Here is a 25,437-nt window from a genome sequence, read left to right as displayed (position 1 = left end):
TTCCCTTGATAAGTCATTTTTTCAACCCACTCCTACAATTGCTTATGGACCTTTTTATGTTGACTCATGTTATACTGAAGCAGAACAAAACTGAAAGTTTTAAATAAATTTCAGAATTTCTATGTTTAAAATTTCTATTTTTCTCAAATACTAAATATTTTGTGCAGTGATCACTTATTGGTAATTTTATTTTGTTGCAGATCACAAACTTTGGTATCAGACAAGATGGTAAACCAATTGGTGACGTAGATCTCCCACCTTGGGCAACTAGTAAGTCTTTATTCAAAATATTTTAAGGACGATAATAAGTTTTTCCTTTTGCATTATAAATTTTTCATTAATGATTCTTCTAAAAGCATTGCACCTTGATGAATGTTAAGTTTCAAGGGTATAACTTCTCATGATTTTGTTCAGAATTTGATAACTAGGAGGATAGTGAATCAAATACAATTCTTATAACAACAACAAAAAATGTTTTCAATTTTAGGTCCAGAGGATTTTAAAGAGTCCCTGAGAAGGGCTTTAGAGTCAGATTATGTATCATCACACCTTCATCATTGGATAGATTTAATATTTGGATATAAACAAAGAGGGGAAGAGGCAGAGAAAGCAGATAATGGTAAAGTCTAGAATTATATCATTTTGTTATGTATGAAATGCAATAAGATAGAAAAAGACAATTTATTTAGGAATAGTATCATTATTAATTGAATGAAATCATTTGAATTTGAATTTAAAAAATCAAACCACAATGCACAAAGAAACAAATCATCTTTATTGTGACTTTTGTCCTATGAACTACCTTGCAAATCGACCCATGTTATTTGTGTTAACAGTATCAGAGAATCGGAAACAAAGTGGATTAGATTCAAAATTAAAAGGCTATACCACACAATGCAAAATTCATATAGTCCATGAATTTTAGATGTACACAAAAATCATTGTTGTAGTACAAAAGCAACCACCAATTATTATAACCCCCAAATCAGTTTGTTTTTTAGAGGTAAATAGAAATTGTCCTGTTTGTTTTGACTATCTGTTGCTCTGTCTATCCATCCATGTGCCATGTAAGTGTTACTCCCTCAGTTGTAGAACACTATCCATCCATGTGCCATGTAAGTGTTACTCCCTCAGTTGTAGAACACTATCCATCCATGTGCCATGTAAATGTTACTCCCTCAGTTGTAGAACACTATCCATCCATGTGCCATGTAAGTGTTACTCCCTCAGTTGTAGAACACTATCCATCCATGTGCCATGTAAGTGTTACTCCCTCAGTTGTAGAACACTATCCATCCATGTGCCATGTTAGTGTTACTCCCTCAGTTGTAGAACACTATCCATGGACTTCCAGACACGAAAATAAACCTAGTTCTTGATGTTGAAATTGAAAAAATCTAATTTACAGCATGGAAAGGGGTATTTTTTTATGAAATAATAAACAGTTTAAGTTAAGCTGCATTTTTCTCAATATCTCTTCACTCAGACATTCTGGAGGTTGAAATATAACTTAAAAGCTGTTTCATTATTGAAAATTACATATTTAACTCTATTGTGTTATTTTGGTGGATCTATCTTATTGGCATGTCCTCACAACTCCTTCTAGTCAGTATAAGTAGAAATCTTATTGGCATGTCCTCACAACTCCTTCTAGTCAGTATAAGTAGAAATCTTATTGGCATGTCCTCACAACTCCTTCTAGTCAGTATAAGTAGAAATCTTATTGGCATGTCCTCACAACTCCTTCTAGTCAGTATAAGTAGAAATCTTATTGGCATGTCCTCACAACTCCTTCTAGTCAGTATAAGTAGAAATCTTATTGGCACGTCCTCACAACTCCTTCTAGTCAGTATAAGTAGAAATCTTATTGGCATTTCCTTACAACTCCTTCTAGTCAGTATAAGTAGAAATCAAAATAATAACAAATACATTTAGATTGTATTTTGTATTTTAATCATCTATAATTATATCATTGCAGTTTTTTACTACATGACTTATGAAGGTGCAGTGGATTTAGACAGGTAGGTTCATATGAGAATTTTTTACTTAGAATTGTTTGATATTAATTGACAGTGGAATTTAATTCATTGTAAAAAAAAAAACATGATGGGTGACATAAAAATATTTTTAGCATTTAGTTGTACATTTAAAAAACATAACTTTCCTAATAAATTCATTAAATCAATTTTACCTATGGAGTTTCAATATTATTCATGATGATAAGAACCTTTTGGTGTTAAAAAAGTTATTAAGATTAGAATATAGAATGGAAGTAATAATATCTTTTTAAATAGGAGGAAAAGCAGATACATTTCAGTATATATTAAAGGAGACCCTGCTAAGCAGTAATGAGACAGTAATCCTGCCGTATAACAAAGGCAAAATGAAGTCATAGGCCAATATAGGTCTTAAGCAACATGCAAATGTCTACACAATATGTCAAGCTTTTATTAGCCCAGATCATTGGAAAGAAGACAATTTATTTATAAGATAAGACAAAAAATCTCCAACCTTGTATTCCTTGAAATGAAAAAAACCCAAAAAAACACATAAGACATTCAAAAAAGATAACTCTAGACAAAGATCATGGATATTTGTGTAAACATTTGAAGGGATTAAATGTCGTATTAAAGAAATGTTTTTTTTTTTTTTCAAATTGTCAGTATATCAGATCCAAACGAGAGAGCTCGCATGGAGATCCAGATTATGGAGTTCGGTCAAACACCAAAACAGTTGTTTAAAACACAGCACCCACAGAAGTTCCAACATCCTAGTCCACAGGGTACTGTACAGTTTATGCAGGACACCAAAGAGACAAATAGTCCTACACCAGAAAACTCTGATGATATGCTGTCTACAGACACAGGTACTTATAATATAAATATTATAGTAAATATATTTATTCACTTATTTATAATACATTGTATATTATAAAATAAATCAGTTCAACCATCAAAGGAAGAAAATAAGAAAAAGAGATGTTTCTTATTCAGCTCAAATACAAATTCTATGCATGCAAAGAATTCAGATTTTTTTTATTCAAGATATATGCTGAATTTTATCAGCTCATAGTTGATATAACTAAAGCAGGAAACATTGATATAATTGTATTTGTAAAACTTGAAATATATCATATACTTCTATTTGCCTTTTCATATTTCATATGTCTTACAGATGAGGACCAGACTCACTCTACTACAACAGTTTTTGATGTGCAGGAGTTAAACAATTTAGAATTATTTCACCAGTATACTCTACATAAAGAGTAAGTTTGGTTTTATGAATTTAGATTTTTACAGTAAACAACTTGAAATACATACTAGTAAGAAGCATCACAATATTAACAGTTTTTAAACAACTTCTTCAAGAAACTATTTTGTTAAATATTTCAGATATCATAGACCTCAGAAATTCATGTGGATTTTTTATTATTGAAATAACCTTGTTTTACATTGTTTTATTTTGCAACAACATAAAAAAAGTCCCTAGGTATTTTCATCACAGTGTATATTGAAATCCTTAAGCCATCCTATACTTTATTTCAGACATATAGTCCATTGGTTTTTATCGCAATTTCTTATCATAAGTTTTGTATGGAGCAATTTAGGTACAAGAAAGGACAAAACATAATTATTTGCCAAAAAACTGATTGTATGTATGTGAAACTCACGGTTGTTGTCATGAAAATTGAATGTCCCAAAAAGCATTTCTTTAATGATAATCAAAGCAACACAATTCTGTTATTGTACTCTTCACATAGCTTAGAGATTTATTACTTTTTATTCACAGTTCAGTGACAGATCTTTGTTTAGCCAGAGATGGCAGAAATATTTTCTCTGTTTCTCAAGGTAAATTTTTGATATAGATTTTGAATGTTTGTATGATATAATGATAAAGATGCAGCTTTGGAATGGAGGTCAAATTTTGAACTGGTATTTCCATATAGGCAATTACCTCTTAAATTCTCAGTGAAAATGGAAGTTTCATTGCAATGGACATGATCAATGAAACTGCTAAGAGTTTAAGTGATAAGTGATGCTGTACACTAACAGAAATTTTTAATACCTGTATATATTTATATATTTTATAGACAGTTTCTTGAAGATGTATTCATTAGAAGAACAGAGACAATTAAGAAGTGTAAATGTATCTAGCATGGTGAGTGAGTTATGCATGTGTGAAGTAAAAATATATAGTTTACCAACTGTCACCTTATAGTAAATAATTAACAAAGAAGCATGGATATTTAGCACATTTATTACATGTGCAATCAGACATTAATTCACGCTAAGGTAACTTTGCATAGGAAAATATGTCGGTGAATTGCTTCCTGGAAGTAAGCAATTAAAAAAGTAATATTCTTCTAAATGTGGAAAAATTAAAGAATGTTCTTCAGAAAAAATATATGTACACACGTTTAATAATAAAAACTATCCTTTTTGTTATAAAAACATATGCCTAAATTTTTTTTTAAATTGAGGTTTCATATGACCTTAAAGAAGACAATAATTATAATATGAGGATTTTTTGTCAGACTTTAAAAATATAATAAGACAATTTATTAATTCCATTACAGGCTTTATCCTCATGTCAGCTGTTACCAGATAATTTAACCATAGTTGTTGGATCCTGGGACAATAATGTGTGAGTATATAACTTGCCAATCAAATAATGGACGGGCAACAAAAGCCTTTTGACCAGAATGTTTCAATATTTACCATAGCTATTAACGATTCTTATTGCACATGCCTAAAAGTATATTAAATTTCAATCACTTGGAATTATAACATCACAAATTGTATGAAAATTTAGTGATTTTTTTTGGCATCCTGAAGTGTGAAAAAAAAATGCAATTATATGATTGCTACTTATTCAGTTGGCTAATTGTCAAAGTTACAAAGGAAACATAAGTGAAAAGACGACCACCTTTATATCTATAAATGAAGTATAATTGAGAAACACACTGTTTGATGTGTACTTTAGTAATTATTTTTTAAAGTGATGTATTATTTTTTTTGTAGATATTTTTACAGTATTGAGTTTGGCAGAATTTTAGAAACTTTAATAGCACATGATGATGCAGGTTAGACACATATTCTTTGGATAGCATAGAGTTCAAAACAATTTCATTTGGATAAGGCATTTTGTAAGAAATAATCTTGAATATTTATAGCTGAAAATGTTATGGTAAATGCTCATCGCAGAATAACAAAGTGTATGACTATGTGGTATGGACTGTGCTCATTGTTGAAGGCTGTTGGAAAACCTATAGCTCTTAATTTCTGTGTCATTTGTTCTCTTTTGGAGAGTTGTCGTATTGGCAATCATACCACATCTTCTTTTTTATGGATGTTTTTCAGTCATCTGCATATGTATCTTAGTTATATTTGGATAGATCAGTTTATTCAGATTTTGTCATTTCTGTATTTATATAATCAATGAAATTAGAATATTTATGGATGGATAAACTTGATGAAACTTTCATTAAATATCTCCCCTAAATTTGTATTTCAGTTTCTGATGTATTTTGGATAAACAACATTTTATTTACATCTTCTTGGGATTCCACAGTAAAGGTAATGCTATAAATAGTTCTACAAACACAGCCGACGTTGATGAAATTAAAAATTAAACAAATTACACTCTTTTTTAAATTTTAATACTAATGGATGAACCATTAAAAAATATAACTTGTTACTGTATGCAGTATTTGCTTAGTTGACACATAATGATTTATGAAGTTTTTCCATTTAAATCTTCATTTCAACATTTCAAATAAATAGTTATATGTAGTTAAAGTTGAGGTGAATTATTATATACAGCTTTAAACCACTGCTACCATACAATCAACTATTTTATATGTATTTATCATGTTTATAGATGTTCCAGTCAAATTATGAATTATGAACTATTCCATATTTGTTTATAGATTTGGAGTATTACAAAACCATCCAAACAAATTATTTTATATCTATTTATAGATGTGGAGTTTTACACCGCCATCACCATCCAATCCTTTTGTTCCAGCTCAGTTTGTGGTAAGTTTCACAATGTTGGTTATTTATAAGGGAATCTAATGAACTAATTGTGTGTGTGATTTATTTGCATATAACATGACATATTAGTTACAAAAAAGTACAAATTATAAAAATAACATGCAAAGACATAAATATTTGGGTATGTGTTTATTTCTGTTTTTCCTTATAAGTTGTGTATTGACAAGGTATTTTCTTACTGATGATGATTAAAACTTGCTTTCTTGTCCAATATGTTTGGTAATCCTTGTTGTCTTTTGAATATATCTGATGTTTTGACCAAATGATTTATTTATAAATTAAGCAAGGATTTGATAAAATGGGATTAGTCTGTGACTGTTTAATCAATTTTACAGGGACAACTTGATCATGAATCTGGTGTGAACTGTCAATGTGTTGATAGTAACTGTCAGATACTGGTTACTGGTTCAAAGGAAGGGCAAATAGTAATATGGGATATTAGATCTATGTACCAGTTAACAGAACACAATCGTAAGTTTTACTAGTTATTTTTAGAAGAATAAAAAAAAAATATGGAAATAAGCCTGTTTATACCAGTTATTTTTTCGAACACAATCTTAATTCTAATGCAACATTGTTGTAAAGTTAATTTTGATTAAATAACATCACCAATTTTCATGGCATCAAATCACATTTGATGCTATGAACACAAACATTCAAGTGCAGACAACATATGACAATGACAATTTTAAATGTATGATTTGACTTAGCTCTCACTGATTGACCTTCAACAATGATTGATAGTTATAACATATCAATTTAAAAAAACATAATTGAAAGCTTGTATTGAAATAAAAAAATATATGTAAAAACAATTACAGCATTCATCTTCATTGAATTCTTTTAAGATCTCATAGTTTACTAAATTCTCTAGAGAGAATAATGCAATACATTCAGATCATTTCAAAGTTGTACATAACTACTCTCCGGATGTTTTAGCAGTAGAGACTATAATGTAACTTATGTCATGTTTAATTAAATTATTTGTCTTCCTTTCAGTTCATTCATCCAAGGTCAATGCTGTAACCTTGAGTCAAGGTAAATATGACCTTGATTAGTACTAATGAAATAAATCATTTACTAGTGCAGTTTAGACGTTGATATTATATGAATATACAAAGTACTGTGATGGTTAATTTTCACTGATTTTCATACAATTATCCATTTATTGTACGACAAAATGTGTTTGTGTATTTTTTTTGCTGCCATATACATTATCAATTTGAAGAAATTTGTGATATATATCCCTTTATCATATAGACATAATTATTTTATTTGCCAGTCTGTTTTAGTTTGTTAAAACATAGAATATCACTTGCAAGCCATTTTATGCAATATTTTTTTTAGCAAAATTGTGCAAAGAATGATTCTTATTACTTTAAGCAACTAACAATTGTCTACATCTATATAACAACCATCTGATTTTATTTATTAAAGTGTGTTAGTGTGATTTTAGAATTGAAACTTCTTTGCTTCTTGGAAGAAGACTTGACAGGTTATAAATATTACTTGAAAATGTTATGTCAAACATTATGCCAACTATAGAAAGCATTCAGGAAAGATTTTACCCCTAATGGATGGAATTCTATATTGTAAAAGACTTTGTACTATAGCTCAAAATTATTTGATTTTAGATAATAAGAGAATTTTATCCAGTGGGGAAGATTGTTACCTGAAAGTGCTGGATATTGAGACGGGAACTGAAATATTTGTCAAAGATTTACAAGACCAAATTATGTAAGTCTGTTATACATATATATCTAGATGTCCTTGTTTGTTGATTGAGTTACATGTTTAACAGATTTGAATATTTGATCACTTTTTTATATTTGTTTTATCTGTATATCTTGTCTGGATGGGGGTTAAAATGGGTCATGTTTAGGCCATTTAATGTGTTGCTAAATTTTCTGGTTCAAGACATAGACTATCATTAATACGGTAATTTTAATCAACACAATTTTTTGTCATAGATTTAAAATTTATTTGGAACAAACTGGATTACACATTTAACAGAGATGATAAATTGATAGGATGAAGATTAACCTCATTTCCTAATGTTTACATATAAGATAAGAAAATTTTCTTTTTTAGGTGTTTTATGTGGTGTGGAGATTTGTTACTGACAGGAAGTTATTCTGGTGACCTTCAAGTGTGGGATATGGATAGAGGTCAAGTAGTTGTCAAGAAATCTTTACATTCAGGTAAATATTATTGGTGTAATATATTGTCTGAGTGATATTGCTTTCTTTGGTAGACAGGGGTCTGGATGGAGTTTACAAAATTAAAAATAATGAACAGAAAAAATAGGACTGCTGGAAAATGGTACAAAAAATAGAGAACAGAGAAAAATGACCTTAAATATTTGAAATATAAAAATGGAGACTTCTAAGGATTTGTGAAAAATGCAAATGGTATATTTTCAGAGATTCATAAGAACTATAAGTTGTACAATTTGAGGAACTAAATTATGGTCATGTCAAAATTCTTTTTTGTAAAAATCATCTGAATAATCACTATAGTATAAATGAACTTTTCACTATTTATTGTAGATGCTATAACTTGTATAGACATTGGTAATAATACCATAGTAACTGGAGGTCAAGACAAGGTCATCAGTTTGTGGAAACCATAGAAATGACCTTAGATCTGTGAGGTGGAAGTCCTGTCTATTAATGCAGCAGCAAAAACAATACAGATCTATTTTAGTTTGGATGCCAAAAATATGCAGTGGTTGAAATTCACTTCCAATTCTAATAATAGAGGTCGTTTTAATGTCAAGGTTTACAGAAAGTTGTATAAGATATGTGTATTTCTGTTTCAAGGGAACACTTTCTTGTATTAGGACAAAGCAGTCACAGGGTATTTTAATTAAACATGAACAGTGTAGGTATTGAGTGAATAACATCTATTGTTAGGGTTTAAATACCCTAGAAAAGGCACGAGAAATATTGAAATGCATCTGTTAAATAGAAGTGATATTAAAATTGAACATATGACTGTGATATCATTTTGTTAATTCATATAGTTATTGTTATTGTTATAAGTATGAATGTAATGTTTGGTTGTATTAACTTGAAAAAAGATTTGAATAGCAGTCGTTTTCATCATATTACATATCATCTGTTATAAATGCTTTATCATCTTCGTCATTTGGTGTTAAGGTGAAGATTTGTCCCATTGTCAATCTTACATCTTCTTCATTTGGTCTTAGGTGAAGATTTGTCCCATTGTCAATCATACATCTTCTTACTTTTATATTTAAATATGTACTTGATTTATTTGTATTTTGTCAAAGTTATATTTTTCTTCTTGTTACGATAAGTCATGAAATACGAAGGAATTCATTTACAGAGGGTTGTCGAGTCTTGTGATAAAGAATCTTTCTACTTAAATTCAATATAATGGCATTTTCATTACTCAAGTATTATTTCCATAGATATAATGTATATTACATGTACATCAAAATTTGATAGAAAAAAAAACAAACAGTAGAAAGGTCCTTATGTTACGTTTTAAGATACACGTTAATTATTATAAGCATATAAAAAGTTTGAATCTAATGATGTCTGAATTCATCTTTATTACATGTATAGATCAACTGTGTTAATAAAATATAGGTTCAAAAATATAAATATTTTACCAGATACAAGAAATATAGGTGTTGCTAGTCAAAACATTTTAATGAATAAAATAGGAAAATAACAGGAGTTACTCATAGAGAGTAAAAAGGAAAATTGGAAACCATGACTAACATCCGTTTTTTATAGTAGATTGTAAAGAATTGATCAAAACCAAGTTGAATATACCAACTTTGAAACTTTTTCCTGAATTAACCTTTCTTATCAAATAATGTCACACTAATATATCTTTGGCTTCATCATTTTTAGTTCCTAAAAAAGATATATTAAGGAAAAAGTTTCAAAGTTGGTATATTTAACTTAAATTTAACAAATACTTATAAATAAAGGATGTTAGCCAATCATATTAATTCCAAGTTTATTTCTTTAAATCAGCTTTAACATAGAGAGTGGCAACAATATTTTTAAAACTCTGGTAAACAAATGGAGAAAGTTTCCAAAAGGTACATGCATGTAATACTTATAAGTTGTGGCCAGTGCAAAAACAATGATTACTGTACCAATGATAGATTAGGATAACATGTATGCAGTGGTTATGGACGAGGTTACCAGACAATTAATATAGATAATATGTTATACATCGAATTATAAATTCTTATAATTAAAACATGTTGATTAAATTATATATTTGCATGATTATTTAATGTTAATGTTTATTTATATTGTTTATTTAATATCTACAACCATCAATGTGCAATCAAATGCAAATTATTCTTTTTAGTAGTTATGCCAAAATTTGACTGTTATCATTAAATATTTACTGTTTGATATTATTAAAATATACAATATTATTTTGTTGAAATTAGTTTGTGCATGCATATCAAGAGGAGCTTACCAGGTAGACACACCTGGTCTTGCTTCTTACAGAGTTGATGCAATTTTTCTCAGTTTTTGTTTGTTACCTTAATTTGTGACCGTTTAATCAATTTATGAGATTGATTATCGGTAAAAGAGGGACGAAAGATACCAAAGGGATAGTCAACTGTAGGTAAAGGTAAACTACTGTTCCCTTAGTTTGTACCTCTAAAACAAATAGCAATTTGCCATGCCTAACCAATTTCAAATCACATCCCTGAATAAAAATTGATTCAAAGTCAGAGAGATTATCATAAAACATCTGTATGTGAAAACTTCAAAAAAGTACAAAAGTGTCCTTACAAACAATGTTAAATTGTTGGGTCTTCTAAGTGTCTCACCGAAACCTCTGTCTAATCATTAACATCAATTAAATCATTGATCAATACTTGGCTTCAAACTTATTGTGAAACTGCCTAATCTAGAGGTGGCATGAATCAGATGTGGATACTAAAAGATTCCTAAGATCTTTTACAGAACATACAATCTAAGATACTTTCCTCTTGCAATAGTATTAAAACATTTGACTTTCCTACACTTTACACAACTATTCCAAAAGAAAGACAATAAGTTAGCAGTATCTATTATCTGTTGTTTGTCTTTTTTTAGACAATCATTGTTATTTATTTTCGACTTGTGAGTTTGAATGCCCCTTTGGTATTATATGTCTCTCTTCAGACACCACTAAACTGTTATGCTTTATACACCATTAAACTATTAAGCAATACTAACACATATAGTAGTTTTGAAGATATTAATTCCCTCAAGATAAGTATACAATAGTATTAGATAAATGATCTAGAAGGCTATTGTTATTTTGCTTTTCATGTCACGATCCCTAACATCTTGTGGTCAAAACTAGTAAATTGTAATGTGATAAGTTAAATCCAGTGTGAGGAGATGACACATTCAAGAAATATTTTCTTCATAGAAAAAGATAGGAGTAAAGTTGTACATAAGGCTATATCTAGCGTTGAAAAAAGTTAAATCACAAAAATACTGAACTCCGAGGAAAATTCAAAACGGAAAGTCCCTAATCAAATGGCAAAATCAAAAGGTCAGACATCAATGAATGGATAACAATTGTCATATTCCTGACTTGGTAGACATTTTCTTATGTAAAAAATAGTGGATAATAAAACCTGGTTTTAATGATAGCTACAGCCTACACCTCTCAATGAAATGATCATTGAATTTGTGTCATTTACAGCAGAGACATGGTATATTTTTTGCTTTTAATTTTTTATCAACAGCCGAACGTCTCAATTTATCAATTTTTTTTGTTATAATAAAAAGATTTCATAATTGTTTTTTTTTTTTTATTAGAACCCAGTAATATTATGGCATATTCTAAGCAGTTAAATGTATAGGAATAAACCACAAAACCTAACCATAATCAATTATTTCGAATTATTTTCCTTCTTTTTGTCCCATTCAACGAGTTCCTCAACTGTCTGGGGTAGGTCTTTCCCACTTGTTTCAGGTAATAGTAGCTGTAACAATGTAACAATACCACAACAAGCGCCGAATATAACTCCTGGTCCCCATTCTATATGTCTTGCCTGAAAATATTGTTATCGCAATATAATGAACATTACAACCGGTACCCTATATATCTAGTGTTGGGTTTATAGGATCTTGTGAATTGAAAACATGGTTCATGTATATATACGTTTCTATATATTTATAAAACGATATGTCCTCTTCTAATTATTATACTTGCCAAGGATACGTTCAAGGTAACCCCTGATCCCTTATCAAATAATAATAATTATAGGCAAGTCTTTTGTACTATTTTCATATCAATGCACCCTTCTTTAAAGAGCTCTACTATACAGGAGACTGATACGCTGAGCCGGATTTTCAACATGTTTACTTGCATTGTTTACAACCAGGAACACATGTACATTATTCCGACTCTAATCGGATGATCACTCTTTTCTCTTACCTCATATGCTTAATGACAAGGATGAGCAGTGAATAAAAATTCTAGTCTTGTTTCATTTAGATAGAAATTTTAATCATTCCCTGCTTCGCCCTCCTACTAGTTAGCTCGAGACCGGCTAAATGGTTCGAGTCCCGAGCTAAAGAAAAGTAATTTCATCAGAAATCAATAATCAAATATTGAGTAGATTAATGCACGGTAATTGTAATCACACTCTCAACAAAATGTTGGAACCGTAACTAATACACCAAATACATGTAACTTACCAGTAGTGATGAATAAGGAGCAAACATTCCATCGACATGATTAAAAAGTAACTTACCAGGATTGATGAATAAGGAGCAAACATTCCACCGATAAAAGCAAAAAGTAACTTTCCAGGAGTGATGAATAAGGAGCAAACATTCCACCGATACGAGCATACAAGTAACTTACCAGGAGTGATGAATGAGGAGCAAACATTCCACCGATAAAAGCAAAAAGTAATTTACCAGGAGTGATGAATAAGGAGCAAACATTCCACCGATACAAGCATACAAGTAACTTACCAGGAGTGATGAATAAGGAGCAAACATTCCGCCGATATGAGCATACAAGTAACTTACCAGGAGTGATGAATGAGGAGCAAACATTCCGCCGATACGAGCAATAGGTAATTTACCAGGAGTGATGAATAAGGAGCAAACATTCCACCGATACGAGCATACAAGTAACTTACCAGGAGAGATGAATAAGGAGCAAACATTCCACCGATACAAGCAAAAGGTAACTTACCAGGAGTGATGAATGATGAGCAAACATTCAACCGATACAAGCAAAAAGTAACTTACCAGGAGTGATGAATAAGAAGCAAACATTCCACAAATACGAGCAAAAGGTAACTTACCAGGAGGAATGAATAAGGAGCAAACATTCCACCGATACAAGCAAAAGGTAACTTACCAGGAGTGATGAATAAGGAGTAAACATTCCACCGATACAAGTATACAAGTAACTTACCAGGAGTGATGAATGAGGAGCAACCATTCCGCCGATACAAGCAAAAAGTAACTTACCAGGAGTGATGAATGAGGAGCAAAAATCCCACCGATACGAGCAATTGGTAATTTACCAGGAGTGATAGATAAAGAGCAAACATTCCACAGATACGAGCAAAAAGTAACTTACCAGTAGTGATGAATAAGGAGCAAACATTCCACCGATACGAGCAAAAACAGATCCGATACCAATACCGGTATTCCTAAAATAAACAACAGCTATTTCAGATTCATACCACATTATGTAATAAAGATCTATAATATATTTCGTAAACCCTTTAGTAATATAGATAAAAAGTCCAGTGCTGAAAATATTAAGTCTAGAGCTGTAGATGAGATATAGGATAACATGTAAAGCTGGAGAAGTAAAACCCAGCGCTTAAGATTTAAAGCCTGTAGACGTAAAACATATTTTGCATCTCCATCTCAACTTAATCCAAGTTCAACTTACCTTAAGTTTGTAGGGAACAGTTCTGGAGTCCATAGAAATATGGTACTGAATGAAATTGTTATTCCATATTTTCCAATAAAACTAAATGCGACAGCAGCCGTGTTCAAACTGCTGCTTCTTGCTGTAAAAAATAAAAACACATACATTTAAGACCAATACAAACAATATGCTGAATAAGGCCGCAAATCAGTGTCTTATTATGATTTTGTAAATGGTAAGTTATTATTTGTTTTAGTTGGCAATGCTTTCTTTCAGTAATAAGGCAAGTTTATGGGGATGATTTGATCCAGGACTTTTGCTGTAATGTTGCAACATAAAAATAAATAGTAGACAATATGATATATGGTATCAGCTCTTTTGACTTAAAGATGATTTCTTAATCGACACTATTCTAATTTCTAGATCACGATAAGAAACATTTTCTTGTTTACATATTATTGTCAATATAATGAAATTTTTGGGGACTGTCATACAATTGAGAGGTTTACCTAGTGGTAAACAAATTTTGTAATTTTACTTCTTACACTGTACCTTTCTTATCCTTTAAATTCACCTCGACGCGCGTTTAACATTATATGATCGTTGAAGTATTTAGTGAAAGGACACCTTATATGAAGCGAACGTGTTTTGGCTTAAATTTATTTCTTGTCAATTAATAAAGGTAACCGTAATATACCGCTATTCGAAATTCATAAATCGATAGAGAAAAAACAAATTCCGGTTACAAACTAAAACTGAGGGAAACGCATCAAATATAAGAGAACTACGACACAACAGAAACACAACATTGAAATCTAACACACACAGAAACGAATTATAATATAACAATGATTTATAAAAATCGAGGTTAAAGTTTTAGTTTCTAGCATCTTTGATGAGATATTAATTTTCGGCATATGTATACAAGTATTACAAAAATACCGAGCTCAAAAGAAAATAGAGCGATAAACCAGGTTTTATATGGCGCATCAAGCCAAGACAATATCGAATAATCCTAATATTACATTAAATTATTCTTGACCATATATTTGAAAGTTAAATGAAGATGCAAAAACATCTTCTATAAGTCATTTAATCAAAACAACCCACTCACTCTTTAAGGTTGTCAAAATAACTGATATTATCAGAGATATACCAGCTATGCTATGACCAATCATGGAAATTTTCTTTCTTCCTAACCTAAATGAGAAAAAAATATTTGTATTGTTTCTATATAAACACTTTGTTTGCTACAGGATTTTGAAACGATGTCTTTTTCTAACCAAAAATAGGCGTGGAATTATTCATTTCTCTGTTTGTCAAGCCTTCGACTTGAGTCGAAAAAGCGAAACATAGCGATCCTACATTCCGTCGTCGTCGGCGTCCACAAATATTCACTAGTTTTTGAAATTTTAATAATGTTCTTAAACTATACTGAATTTCTACCAAACTTAGACAGAAGCTTGTGTATGATTATAAGATAATATCCAGAAGTAAATTTGTAAAAATAAAATTCCATTTTTGCCGTATTTTACTTTTAAATGGACTTAGATTTTCTGCCAGGAAACATTACATTCACTCTGTGGTTAAAGTTTTAATAACTTTCTTACACTATTTTGGATTTGTACCAAACTTGGACAGAAGCTTGTTTATGATCAAACGCTAGTATCTTGATGGAAATTTTGTTAACATTTAGTACCTGTGTATCTGTATTTTACTTACAAATGGACCTTTTCTTCCAGTTAACATTACATACATTCTGCATTAAAGTTTTAAAACATTATAAGATTCATAAACTATCCTGGATTTTTACCAAACTTGGACAGAATCTTCTTACAATCAAAAGATAGTACCAAGAGAAATATTTTTATGGATTTTTCCCTCATTTTTGTTGAGCCTGTGATTAACGGCAAAAGTAGGCGAGACACTGGGTTCCATAGTTTCAAAAGAGATTATAAAACATTAAAAACTTGTGAACCCATGGCATCGGGCAAAAATTCTCAAGAATGACACTGGTTTGAAATATATAGAGAACAAGTCTACGTATTTCATAGTTGCAATATTATGCTATACCTTTTAACAAGAAATATAAAAGTTATCATTGCAGGAAGTTCTACACCAACACTGATAAAGAAATTAAGGTATCGATCTCCTGATAGTTGAACTGATTGTAACGTCAGGCCATAGTATACGACAGAATTTGTAAACCTGAAATACATACAATATCAGAATTAGTTTTGATTTGGAATCCACAGCCCGCAAGTTTGGGAAAAAGGGGGATAACAATTATTTGGAAACATAACAGAATTATAAAAAAAGCATTGACAGACAAAAAAAATCTAAGTAACGATTTTTGGTGATTGTAAATATTTTTTCAGTTAACATATTAACCGCGTATATGACATTCTATATTTTTTCATTGGAGTGTTTACTTTCATTAATGTGTTTACCAGTTTGATGACATTATTATACATTTTTAGAAAGGTGATTACCAGGTTAATGATATAATTGCTGACGTTTTTCAGTTAACAGAAAACAGCGTATATGACATTTTATATTTTTCATTTGAGTGTTTACTTTCATTAATGTGTTTACCAGTTTGATGACATTATTATACATTTTTAGAAAGGTGATTACCAGGTTAATGACATAATTGCTGATGTTTTTCAGTTAACAGAAAACAGCGTATATGACATTTTATATTTTTTCATTGGAGTGTTTACTTTCATTAATGTGTTTGCCAGTTTGATGACATAATTATAAATTTTTCAGAAAGGTGATTACCAGGTTAATGACATAATTGCTGATGTTTTTAGTAATGTTTTGGTTTTTAATATAGTCAGTATACTCTCGTTTGGCTTCTTTGCACTGCTAATATCCTTTTCTAAGTCAGGCTCTTGCAGTAGTCTCATTTCTGCTTCACCTTCCAGTAAAGATAACACCTTTTCCAGGTTCACTTTGTTAACTCTGGCTACCTTTATGACTACAGCCTTTGCCTGCTCCATTTTTTTATTTGCTATAAGCCATCTTAAGGATTCATCTATTATCCTAAAAGAAGATATTTCAACCAATTAACTATTCAACAAAATATTGTTCTAAATTTAAATAATGAATTGAGGGCTTTAAGGTGGTATTTATGAGGATGTAAAACATAATATGAATAGAGATTAAACTATATAAACAAAAAACTAATGTTAAGTTTAAGCGGGGAATTTGCATCTTTTAATATTTGCCGTTTAATCCTTGGATATTTGATGAGTTGTCCCAACCTCTGAGTCAATTCCGCTGATGATGGGCGTTTCGTCAAAGATAATTTCGACAGTCAGGTAGTCAGCATGATTATGTTGACATAAAATATTACCTATTATGTCTGTTTGTTTTGTTCACACACTGTTATGAATATAATAGAATTGTATGCCATTGTCAAACAAATTAGAAGGTAAGAAAATTATAAAACAAGGTTTAATCCAACACCATATTCTACGTAAACAATCCCTATACCAAGTCAGGAATATGACAGTTGTTTTCCATTCCTTTGACGTGTTTGAGCTTTTGAAGTTGCCATTGCATTAATAATTTTTCTTGAAGTTCGGTACTTTTTAATTATAATATTTTTGATTCATTTCACTGGCTTGAGTTTTTTTTTATCTCCATATTCCTCACTATCTATATATCGTCATTTATCAACTTTAATTTATCTCTTTTCACTCTTGGTGAAATTTATTCTTAAGAAAATGCTTAATAACCGGTTTATTTAAATTGATATTTCTTGTAACAAGTGCAAAAGTTTGGGTTCTAAATGTTTCAGAAATCTTTTAACATTTAATCTTGGTTTTCTATATAGTGTTTTAAATTTCCTGTATACAAAACTTTGAATTTTCGAAAAACTAAGGATTTTCTTATCTCAGGCATACATTACCGTAGCCGTATTTGGCACAACTGTTTGGAATTTTTGATCCTCAATGCTCTTCAACTTTGTACTTGTTTGGCTTTATAAATATTTTGATTTGAGCGTCATTGATGAGTCTTATGTAGACGAGACGAAACGCGCGTCTGGCGTACTTAATTATAATCCTGGTACCTTTGATAACTATTTACACTGGGTCGATGCCACTGCTGGTGGACGTTTCGTCCCCGAGGGTATCACCAGCCCAGTAGTCAACACTTCTGTGTTGATATGAATATCAATAATGTGGTCATTTTTTTATAAATGTCCTGTATACAAAACTTTGAATTTTCGAAAAACTAAGGATTTTCTTATCCCAGGCATAGATTACCTTAGCCGTATTTGGCACAACTTTTTGGAATTTTGGATCCTCAATGCTCTTCAACTTGTACTTAGGTCAAGTGAATCAACCTGTGGAATGTTTTGTGAACCGTTGCTTTGTCCCTTTATTACCTATGGTATTGTGTGTAATTTCCTACTTTTGCCATATACATAAATCTATTTATGATCTTTTGTTCAATTTAAAGGTATAAATTAAAACATATACGTTACCAATATGCAAACAGACTATGAAACCCAACCAGACCAGATGCCATTTGTACATATCTCCAATGAATATTTCTCATCAAATATCCAATAGCAGCGACCCCGATAACATTGAATGACCATGTCAACGATCCAAGGGCGCTGACCATTCCTCTATTTTCTTTTGGTACTTGTTCCATTATTCCAATATATATTGTTAAACCATATCCCTAAAAACATATATGTTGCAGTTATAGTGATTTTGCGTACTTAGTCAATACTTAAAATATAAAATCTTTTTTCTCATATTTTGTCTGTAAAAAGGCAAATTGTTTTGTAAGAAAAAGAATATTATCTCATTTACGACTACCCTATACCATTTTCCCATTTTACTATATTTTCAAAATGGCTACCAATATAATCAATCGTTCTGTCGTTACATACTGCTAATTAAGTGCCAGACACCACGAAATCAACTCCCTTTTTCAGTTTGACCAACAGTTATATCTGTATGCAGCTATTGTGGAATAGAATACTATTATTCAGCTTTCTGTATTCTAAGTAACAAATAATTGTCTTAAAGTAAACAGTGGTTGTTTTTATCTTTATGAATCATATATACCTGCTGAAACGCTCCACTTAAAAATCGTAATACTGCATATATATAGTAACTTCCGAAAGAGGCTGAACCTCCACTTATCATCAACAAGATCATGCAACTAACAGTTAACGGTTTTCGTCCATAGCGGTCAGCAATGGATGGAAAAATAAGAGACCCAACTCCTTGTCCTGCTGTCCATATAGTCTGAGTAAGCTCTCCTAAACCTGCTTTATCACATACTAGGTTCCACTGAAAGTATAGATACAAACGTATAAAGTGATAATCATAGACCCTTGCCGAACTGCTTCAAATTAGTAGGGTGCCCAATCAACAAATTTGATCGATTTGCCTTAACGGAATAACACACGGCTATATGTTAAATCATTGGAAGGAGGAGAACAATCCTCGTAGAAATACCGTTGTCGTCGTTGTCTGCCGTGGTCACGTTTTTTTCAGGGTCAAAGGTCAAAGCAAAAATTCCAGAAAAATCCACAGTTAAATTAGGATAGCTTGTTTCTCCTGCATGTATGCGTTTGGAGCCAAATAATTTCTTAAAGTATGTACAAAAGATATTTTTCTATAAAATAACTAATTTATAGAAAAATATCTTTTGTACATACCTTAAGAACTTATTTTATATTCTTATCGCCAAAAACGACTTTAGATTGACTCTTTTGCATACAGGGGGCAAATTTGAAGTTTTCAACTAGCTGTTGAATAACATTGACCTTGACCTATTTCAATTTCTTATTTTGAAATGTTTGTAATCAATTCATTACAAGTAAGATCTAAAGATGATTTTTAGATCTTAACTTTGATAATTTGTCGAAAGAAAATAAAATGTGTTTTTACGTCTTTTGATACAGAAGTGTTCGTCAATTTCTTGGTAAATATCAAATTTCTGTTGTTGGGTGTGGAAGAGTATATATATAAATGATTTGTTTCGAAATTTGTGTAACATTAACGTTGAACTTCGTAGAATATAAAGCTTTGCTTTACAGAAGAAAAAATGACTGCAAACGGAGAAAAAGGGGGTTAAAGTTATGAAAACAAAACGTCTATTAGAAACAGGGAAAAACCCCATCCTACATACACAGAAGACTAAATGAGCAACAATTGGCTATAATGTTCACAAGTATTTCAAAAATATAATAAGGGAGAGGGTTATATACCGATGTATTTTACAAACAATTGCTAACAAAAAAGGCGTGAGAAACCAAAGGGACATTAAAAACTTATAAAATGAAGACAAGCTGACAACAGCATGGCAAAATAAACACGGGGGGGGGGGGGGGAAAGAACAATTGCAAATAGAAAATTTTGATCGAAGCTAATATTACTCACTACATTCTATGGTCTCCTGTAGTTTAAGCCCATCAACCACGTCAAGGTCAGAAACCATATGACAAAGGTCTTGTTTACATATCTTTCCCCACTAGAAGGATCATTACTATGTTTCCCACGATTTCAAAATTGAGTAGATGTTTTATATATTGTTTAGAAAATATTATGGAGTGCTTAATTTTCATTCGATAGCTAAAAATGATTAATAAGGTACAAACATAAAAATGAAATCTTATACATCGTCATCTTCGTCGTCATCAATGTGTTTAACTGCAACCAGACGAGTATTTACATTTGGACATATGCTACTTGCCTGACATGGGCATAAATCTGTACATGTTAGATTACTTTGAAAACACAGATTTTCCCTTACAAGTACAAACTAAATCTCACAGAAATTCAAATGACATCTGACCCTCGAGATAGACAGGAACAAGTCATTCTTCTTTTCCCATGGGAACCGAAGAGGAGAATGTTATGGTAGTTTTGCTATTTTGGGAGATATCAATTTATGTCTGGAGTAAAGCTCTTATAACGTATTGTGTAAAAAAAGATTCACAAGGAGGAAGTTTGACAAGGGAGAAATTTTAAGTTGTAGCCAATTGTACGCTCAATTTGTTTGGGTCATAATGATCTATTTTGAGTTTTGACTTGTGATCATTCAACCTATCAACAAGATCTAGATTCATCGATGTAACAATTAGAAAGGTTTGACAAATCATCTGGGTTGTCCTTTAAGAATTAAAAAAAAACAGTGCGCTTACCGATACTAAACAGGGATGACGTTGTCTCGCATCATGTTACCGCATGTGCAGCTAGTAGAATGTTACAGAGGACAAACCCGAGACTTTTACATATTTCGTGGACAGGTTTAAAGCGACACACATCTTGTGTTCAAGTTATAGTACCAGTGCCTGTTTGAAACCAAAGCTCCTGCGAATGCTGAATGGAGGGGAGTTAATGAACTTGCATAAGATCAGAACATCTGTATCTTGTGAATTATCTTATATTATTCTACCCTTGATTCCTTACACTAAATTCTTTGTCTACATGAATATCATGTAAAATCATGCAAGTATCTATTTCATCGGGCGTACAAAAGAATTTTTAAAAACTGAATATTCCTTCTGAGCAGATTTAGGGTCCTTGGAAGTGCTAGCTAGATAAATGACTTCCTCATGTATCGTAGTAACAGTTGATCTACCATGATGCTGAACAATCGATTCGCCAAGAAATCTGATTAAGTCCAGCTGGTTCTCATTGATTCGAAGAAACTTTTTCCCGTCCCGTCTATATATGACCTGAAACACTTTTACAGACGAACAAAAACTTGATTCAGCTCAAAAAATATTGCAGTTGTGTCTGCTAATGTAAGATTTATAGCAAGAATGGTGGTACAAAATTCTGTAATCATCAGTACAAAGATGGTCTAGGTCTGAAGCATCATGCACTATACTAAAATATACATTATCCTTCCCTGCTCCCATAGCCTCGATATAGCTTTTGTTTGTGCTAATTCCTCGCATATTAATAAACAATTCAGTAGAAGAACCCTGACATAATACACACTTATCCCATTGTATTTCATTCCTACTTCGTTTAGGGCTTGACGGGCATAGTTTAATAGGAGTGGGAATGAGTGATAAATTCCGGATCTAAAACATGACCGAAGGATTTGATTAGTATATTACAATTCTAACAAAACTGTCAATTTGAAGAAAAAAAAACAATTAAAGTTATAAAAACCACAAACATCACGACAAAATAATCACAAAATTTGTGATTTAAATTGCTATTTTTTTTCTCACCGATTAACATTACACGAGTGATATTAGGCTCACATATATATGAACCATGTCTTACTGATATAATCAAAGTAAAAATCCCGTAAAAGTAACACGCAATAAATTTTCTTTCATTCAAAATGTGGTAAATTTCAACTTAAAAAATAGTCTTATTAAAATCATGAAAATACTTATACTTAAACGATATAAATCTTTTCAGCTTTCGTAATATGATAAATTTAATTTTTAAGCTAAATGATAAATAACACAGAAAGCAGTAATTTTATATTTTTCGTGTTAAAGATGGCCTGTATGATGAGGTATCTTTGGGTACCCTAAGAAACCACAAAATTTTGAAAAACGTGACCACGGGAGGATACGATTTTCTAGTTTAATAACTAATCAAGTTCTTGTTTTACTTTTCTCTTTAGGCAACCGTAGTGTAAAGATGTTCAAAACTAGACATTTCCTGTTTAAGGTAACGAAAAGTTTTATATTATTTAAGGCTTGCTTGCATCTCAAAGGTTTGAGTGAACTTGAGATAAAGAATGCTACCAATCTAGGAGGTATGTATAAAAGCAACAGTAGTATATCGCTATTCAAAAGTCATAAATTAATTAAGAGTTGCCGGTTAAAAACATATATGCTTCATATCGGGATGTTTTCATTGACACAGATGGACAGCATCCGTTCTGTTGTTTTCCTCTTGATGTGTTTCCCCTAGGTTTTAGTTTGGAACCCGAATTTGTTTTCGCTTAAATGAAAGTAGTATACCGATGTTCAATAGTCAAAAGTCGACTAAGCGAAAGCAAATCTGGGCCACGAAACAAAACCGAGAGAAACACAACTAACAGAAGAAAACAACGAAACAACAAAAACATTGACCAGCAACAAAAACAAACACCAGCAACAAAAACATTGACCAGCAACAAAAACATTGACCAGCAACAAAAACAAACACCAGCAACAAAAACATTGACCAGCAACAAAAACATTGACCAGCAACAAAAACAAACACCAGCAACAAAAACATTGACCAGCAACAAAAACATTGACCAGCAACAAAAACAAACACCAGCAACAAAAACATTGACCAGCAACAAAAACATTGACCAGCAACAAAAACAAACAGCAGCATTCAAGAAACAGACTATCTGATATAGTCCTGCCTTGGTACAGGACATCTTAACAAAAAAAGGTGGGTTGAACCTGGTTTTATGGCAACCCGAACCTCCCGCTTATATAGCAATGTTAAAAACACCAATACAGTAACAACATTTTGTAACAGTAATAGAAAACAAATAAGCACTCAAGACAGAGAAATCCATAAATGAATAATATAATAGTACATTACAATATGTTAACCACAGAATAACAACGGACACCTCCCGTGAATTTAAGACACCACAACACTTCATAAACGTGAAGTATCGATTTGTGACACTACTGTTGTCTTTATCTATAATTAAGTTAGTATTTTTCTTACCAAATGCTTGTATTTCTAATTTACTACTTAATTTATTTTTTTCTTGTTTCGACTAACATGGTTACAAAATAAAGATGCTTAAAATTTTATCAAGACATAAAATTACTTTTTTAAAAGTATAAACCCTTCAGTTTGCATTCAGATGAAAAAGGCCATTTCAATATAAATCATGTAATTCTAAATGTTAAAAGCTTTGCTTCATGTTATTTTCACATCATGCTAGGGCATTTCCTTACCTCAGAAACAAAAGTGTCAACTTCAATATCATACTGATACCCTTCAACACATGGTATGTTGATAACTTCTGTGGAATTTGATATATTGCGGGATATTATGGTATCACATGAGTCGTACTTCACCACTGTATACGTTGTATTATACTGTTCTGTGTATCCATATTCATATAGATCCTTGGTAAATGGTTTACATCTGTGACTTGGGGCATATCCTACAAATGTTAACTTGTTTAAAATTTAAAAAAAAACCACATTAGAATATTGGAAAGAGTGATGCAGCCACTATTATAAAACTCTTTAAATTGCTTATTTGAACTATATACAATGCTACTAACTTGTAATTACACGATTCCTTATCACCGATCATGTGTCATGAAATTATAACATGAATGGCATAAAGTAAACCAGTAGTGTAGCAGAAATTATTTTCCCTTTCGAGAATCTGATATACATCAGCATTTAGCCTTGTTTGTATTAGTCAAATGTTCGTTTTGTATTGATTTTTTTATGGACTATTGTCTAACTCTTCAACTTTTTCTTGTCGTGAAGGTTTCAATCTTTTCATAAACTTATGATTTTAATTCCCTATAGCATGTGTTTTTGTTGTCTCTTTTTTTCTTCTTATCTTGTTACCAAATTATTGCATCATAACATATATTCAACATTTGAACTCAGTTATGCTATTTAAAAGTTTACCACTGCTAAATATCTGTAAAAAGTATAATCACAAAAATACTGTACTCCAAGGAAAATTCAAAACAGAAAGTCTCCAGTCAAATGTCAAAATCAAAAGCTCAAACACTTCAAACACATCAAACGAAAGGAGAAACATATGGCAGATCTTTGACTTCAACGTTTCCATCCATGCACACATTCGATAACATTCCTATTTGATTGTTGACTTATTTGGAGCATTACTAACCCGGTAACCAACAATTATAGACAATTTAAGAGCATTACTATTCCGGTGTATGGACAAAAAAAATAATGGTGTCTTGGTTCTGGATATGAAGTGTATGGAGTGTGAATTTTCCAGAAAACTCATATATATTATCAATGTTTTAGTGACTTAATAAATTTCTAAGTGATTCCAACACATTGGATATGATATAGCTAATGCATGGCTGCTATGTGCATTATACAATAGTATCTGCAATTGGCAAAAGAAAGTAAAATTTAACAAAAATCTGTCTCTGTTGATCAGTTAGTTTAAAAGTCGAAATAAAACGCAGCTTTAATTTTTATACTACAATGTAGTGGGTTTCAAGAAATAAACATTACCAAGTGTTCATTAAAAACATGACAACTCTTGCTCTTCTTGAGAAACATCATCATTGCGATAGAATATAAAACGTCGTTTGAAAAGAAAACTTATGTACTTATACATATACTCACCAACAAAGACGTAAACTAGCATGGGAAAGCCTGCCATATATACTGCTATAAAGAAAGCGTAAATAATCTGTAGAACTGTGTATCGTTTACCCAAAATCCTCCAAATATTGTCTACATCAATATTTTCAGCCATATTGAGATGTTGAAATATTGTCTTAA

General features: G+C 31.2%; 2 protein-coding genes across 2 annotated transcripts in view; one reads left to right on the top strand and one right to left on the bottom strand.

Moving 5' to 3' along the window:
• The window catches only part of LOC143080905 (protein FAN-like), a 30,766-nt gene extending 20,281 nt beyond the window's left edge, over positions 1–10,485 (top strand). The window contains exons 17-32 of the mRNA XM_076257059.1: positions 201–270; positions 488–619; positions 1,979–2,021; positions 2,664–2,866; positions 3,175–3,265; positions 3,790–3,848; positions 4,091–4,158; positions 4,577–4,644; positions 5,022–5,083; positions 5,515–5,576; positions 5,982–6,038; positions 6,392–6,527; positions 7,056–7,094; positions 7,691–7,793; positions 8,148–8,257; positions 8,606–10,485. Of these exons, the coding sequence (XP_076113174.1) occupies positions 201–270; positions 488–619; positions 1,979–2,021; positions 2,664–2,866; positions 3,175–3,265; positions 3,790–3,848; positions 4,091–4,158; positions 4,577–4,644; positions 5,022–5,083; positions 5,515–5,576; positions 5,982–6,038; positions 6,392–6,527; positions 7,056–7,094; positions 7,691–7,793; positions 8,148–8,257; positions 8,606–8,688 (1,386 nt within the window). The 3' untranslated portion in view covers positions 8,689–10,485. The remainder of the gene's footprint in view (positions 1–200; positions 271–487; positions 620–1,978; positions 2,022–2,663; positions 2,867–3,174; positions 3,266–3,789; positions 3,849–4,090; positions 4,159–4,576; positions 4,645–5,021; positions 5,084–5,514; positions 5,577–5,981; positions 6,039–6,391; positions 6,528–7,055; positions 7,095–7,690; positions 7,794–8,147; positions 8,258–8,605) is intronic.
• A 1,369-nt stretch (positions 10,486–11,854) lies between these two features.
• LOC143080907 (organic cation transporter protein-like) lies at positions 11,855–25,428 on the bottom strand. Its single transcript, XM_076257060.1, has 10 exons — positions 25,279–25,428; positions 23,884–24,095; positions 19,055–19,282; positions 18,460–18,662; positions 16,746–17,009; positions 16,035–16,169; positions 15,076–15,161; positions 13,983–14,103; positions 13,662–13,734; positions 11,855–12,111 (listed from the first exon to the last, which is right to left on the bottom strand). The coding sequence occupies exons 1-10, from the start codon at positions 25,409–25,411 to the stop codon at positions 11,950–11,952; spliced, it is 1,617 nt and encodes a 538-aa protein (XP_076113175.1). The 5' UTR covers positions 25,412–25,428; the 3' UTR covers positions 11,855–11,949.
• Positions 25,429–25,437: the final 9 nt, after the last annotated feature.

This window comes from Mytilus galloprovincialis, chromosome 6 (assembly GCF_965363235.1).
Source record: "Mytilus galloprovincialis chromosome 6, xbMytGall1.hap1.1, whole genome shotgun sequence".
NCBI classification, from domain to species: domain Eukaryota; kingdom Metazoa; phylum Mollusca; class Bivalvia; order Mytilida; family Mytilidae; genus Mytilus; species Mytilus galloprovincialis.
This window is presented reverse-complemented; position numbering and strand designations above follow the sequence as displayed.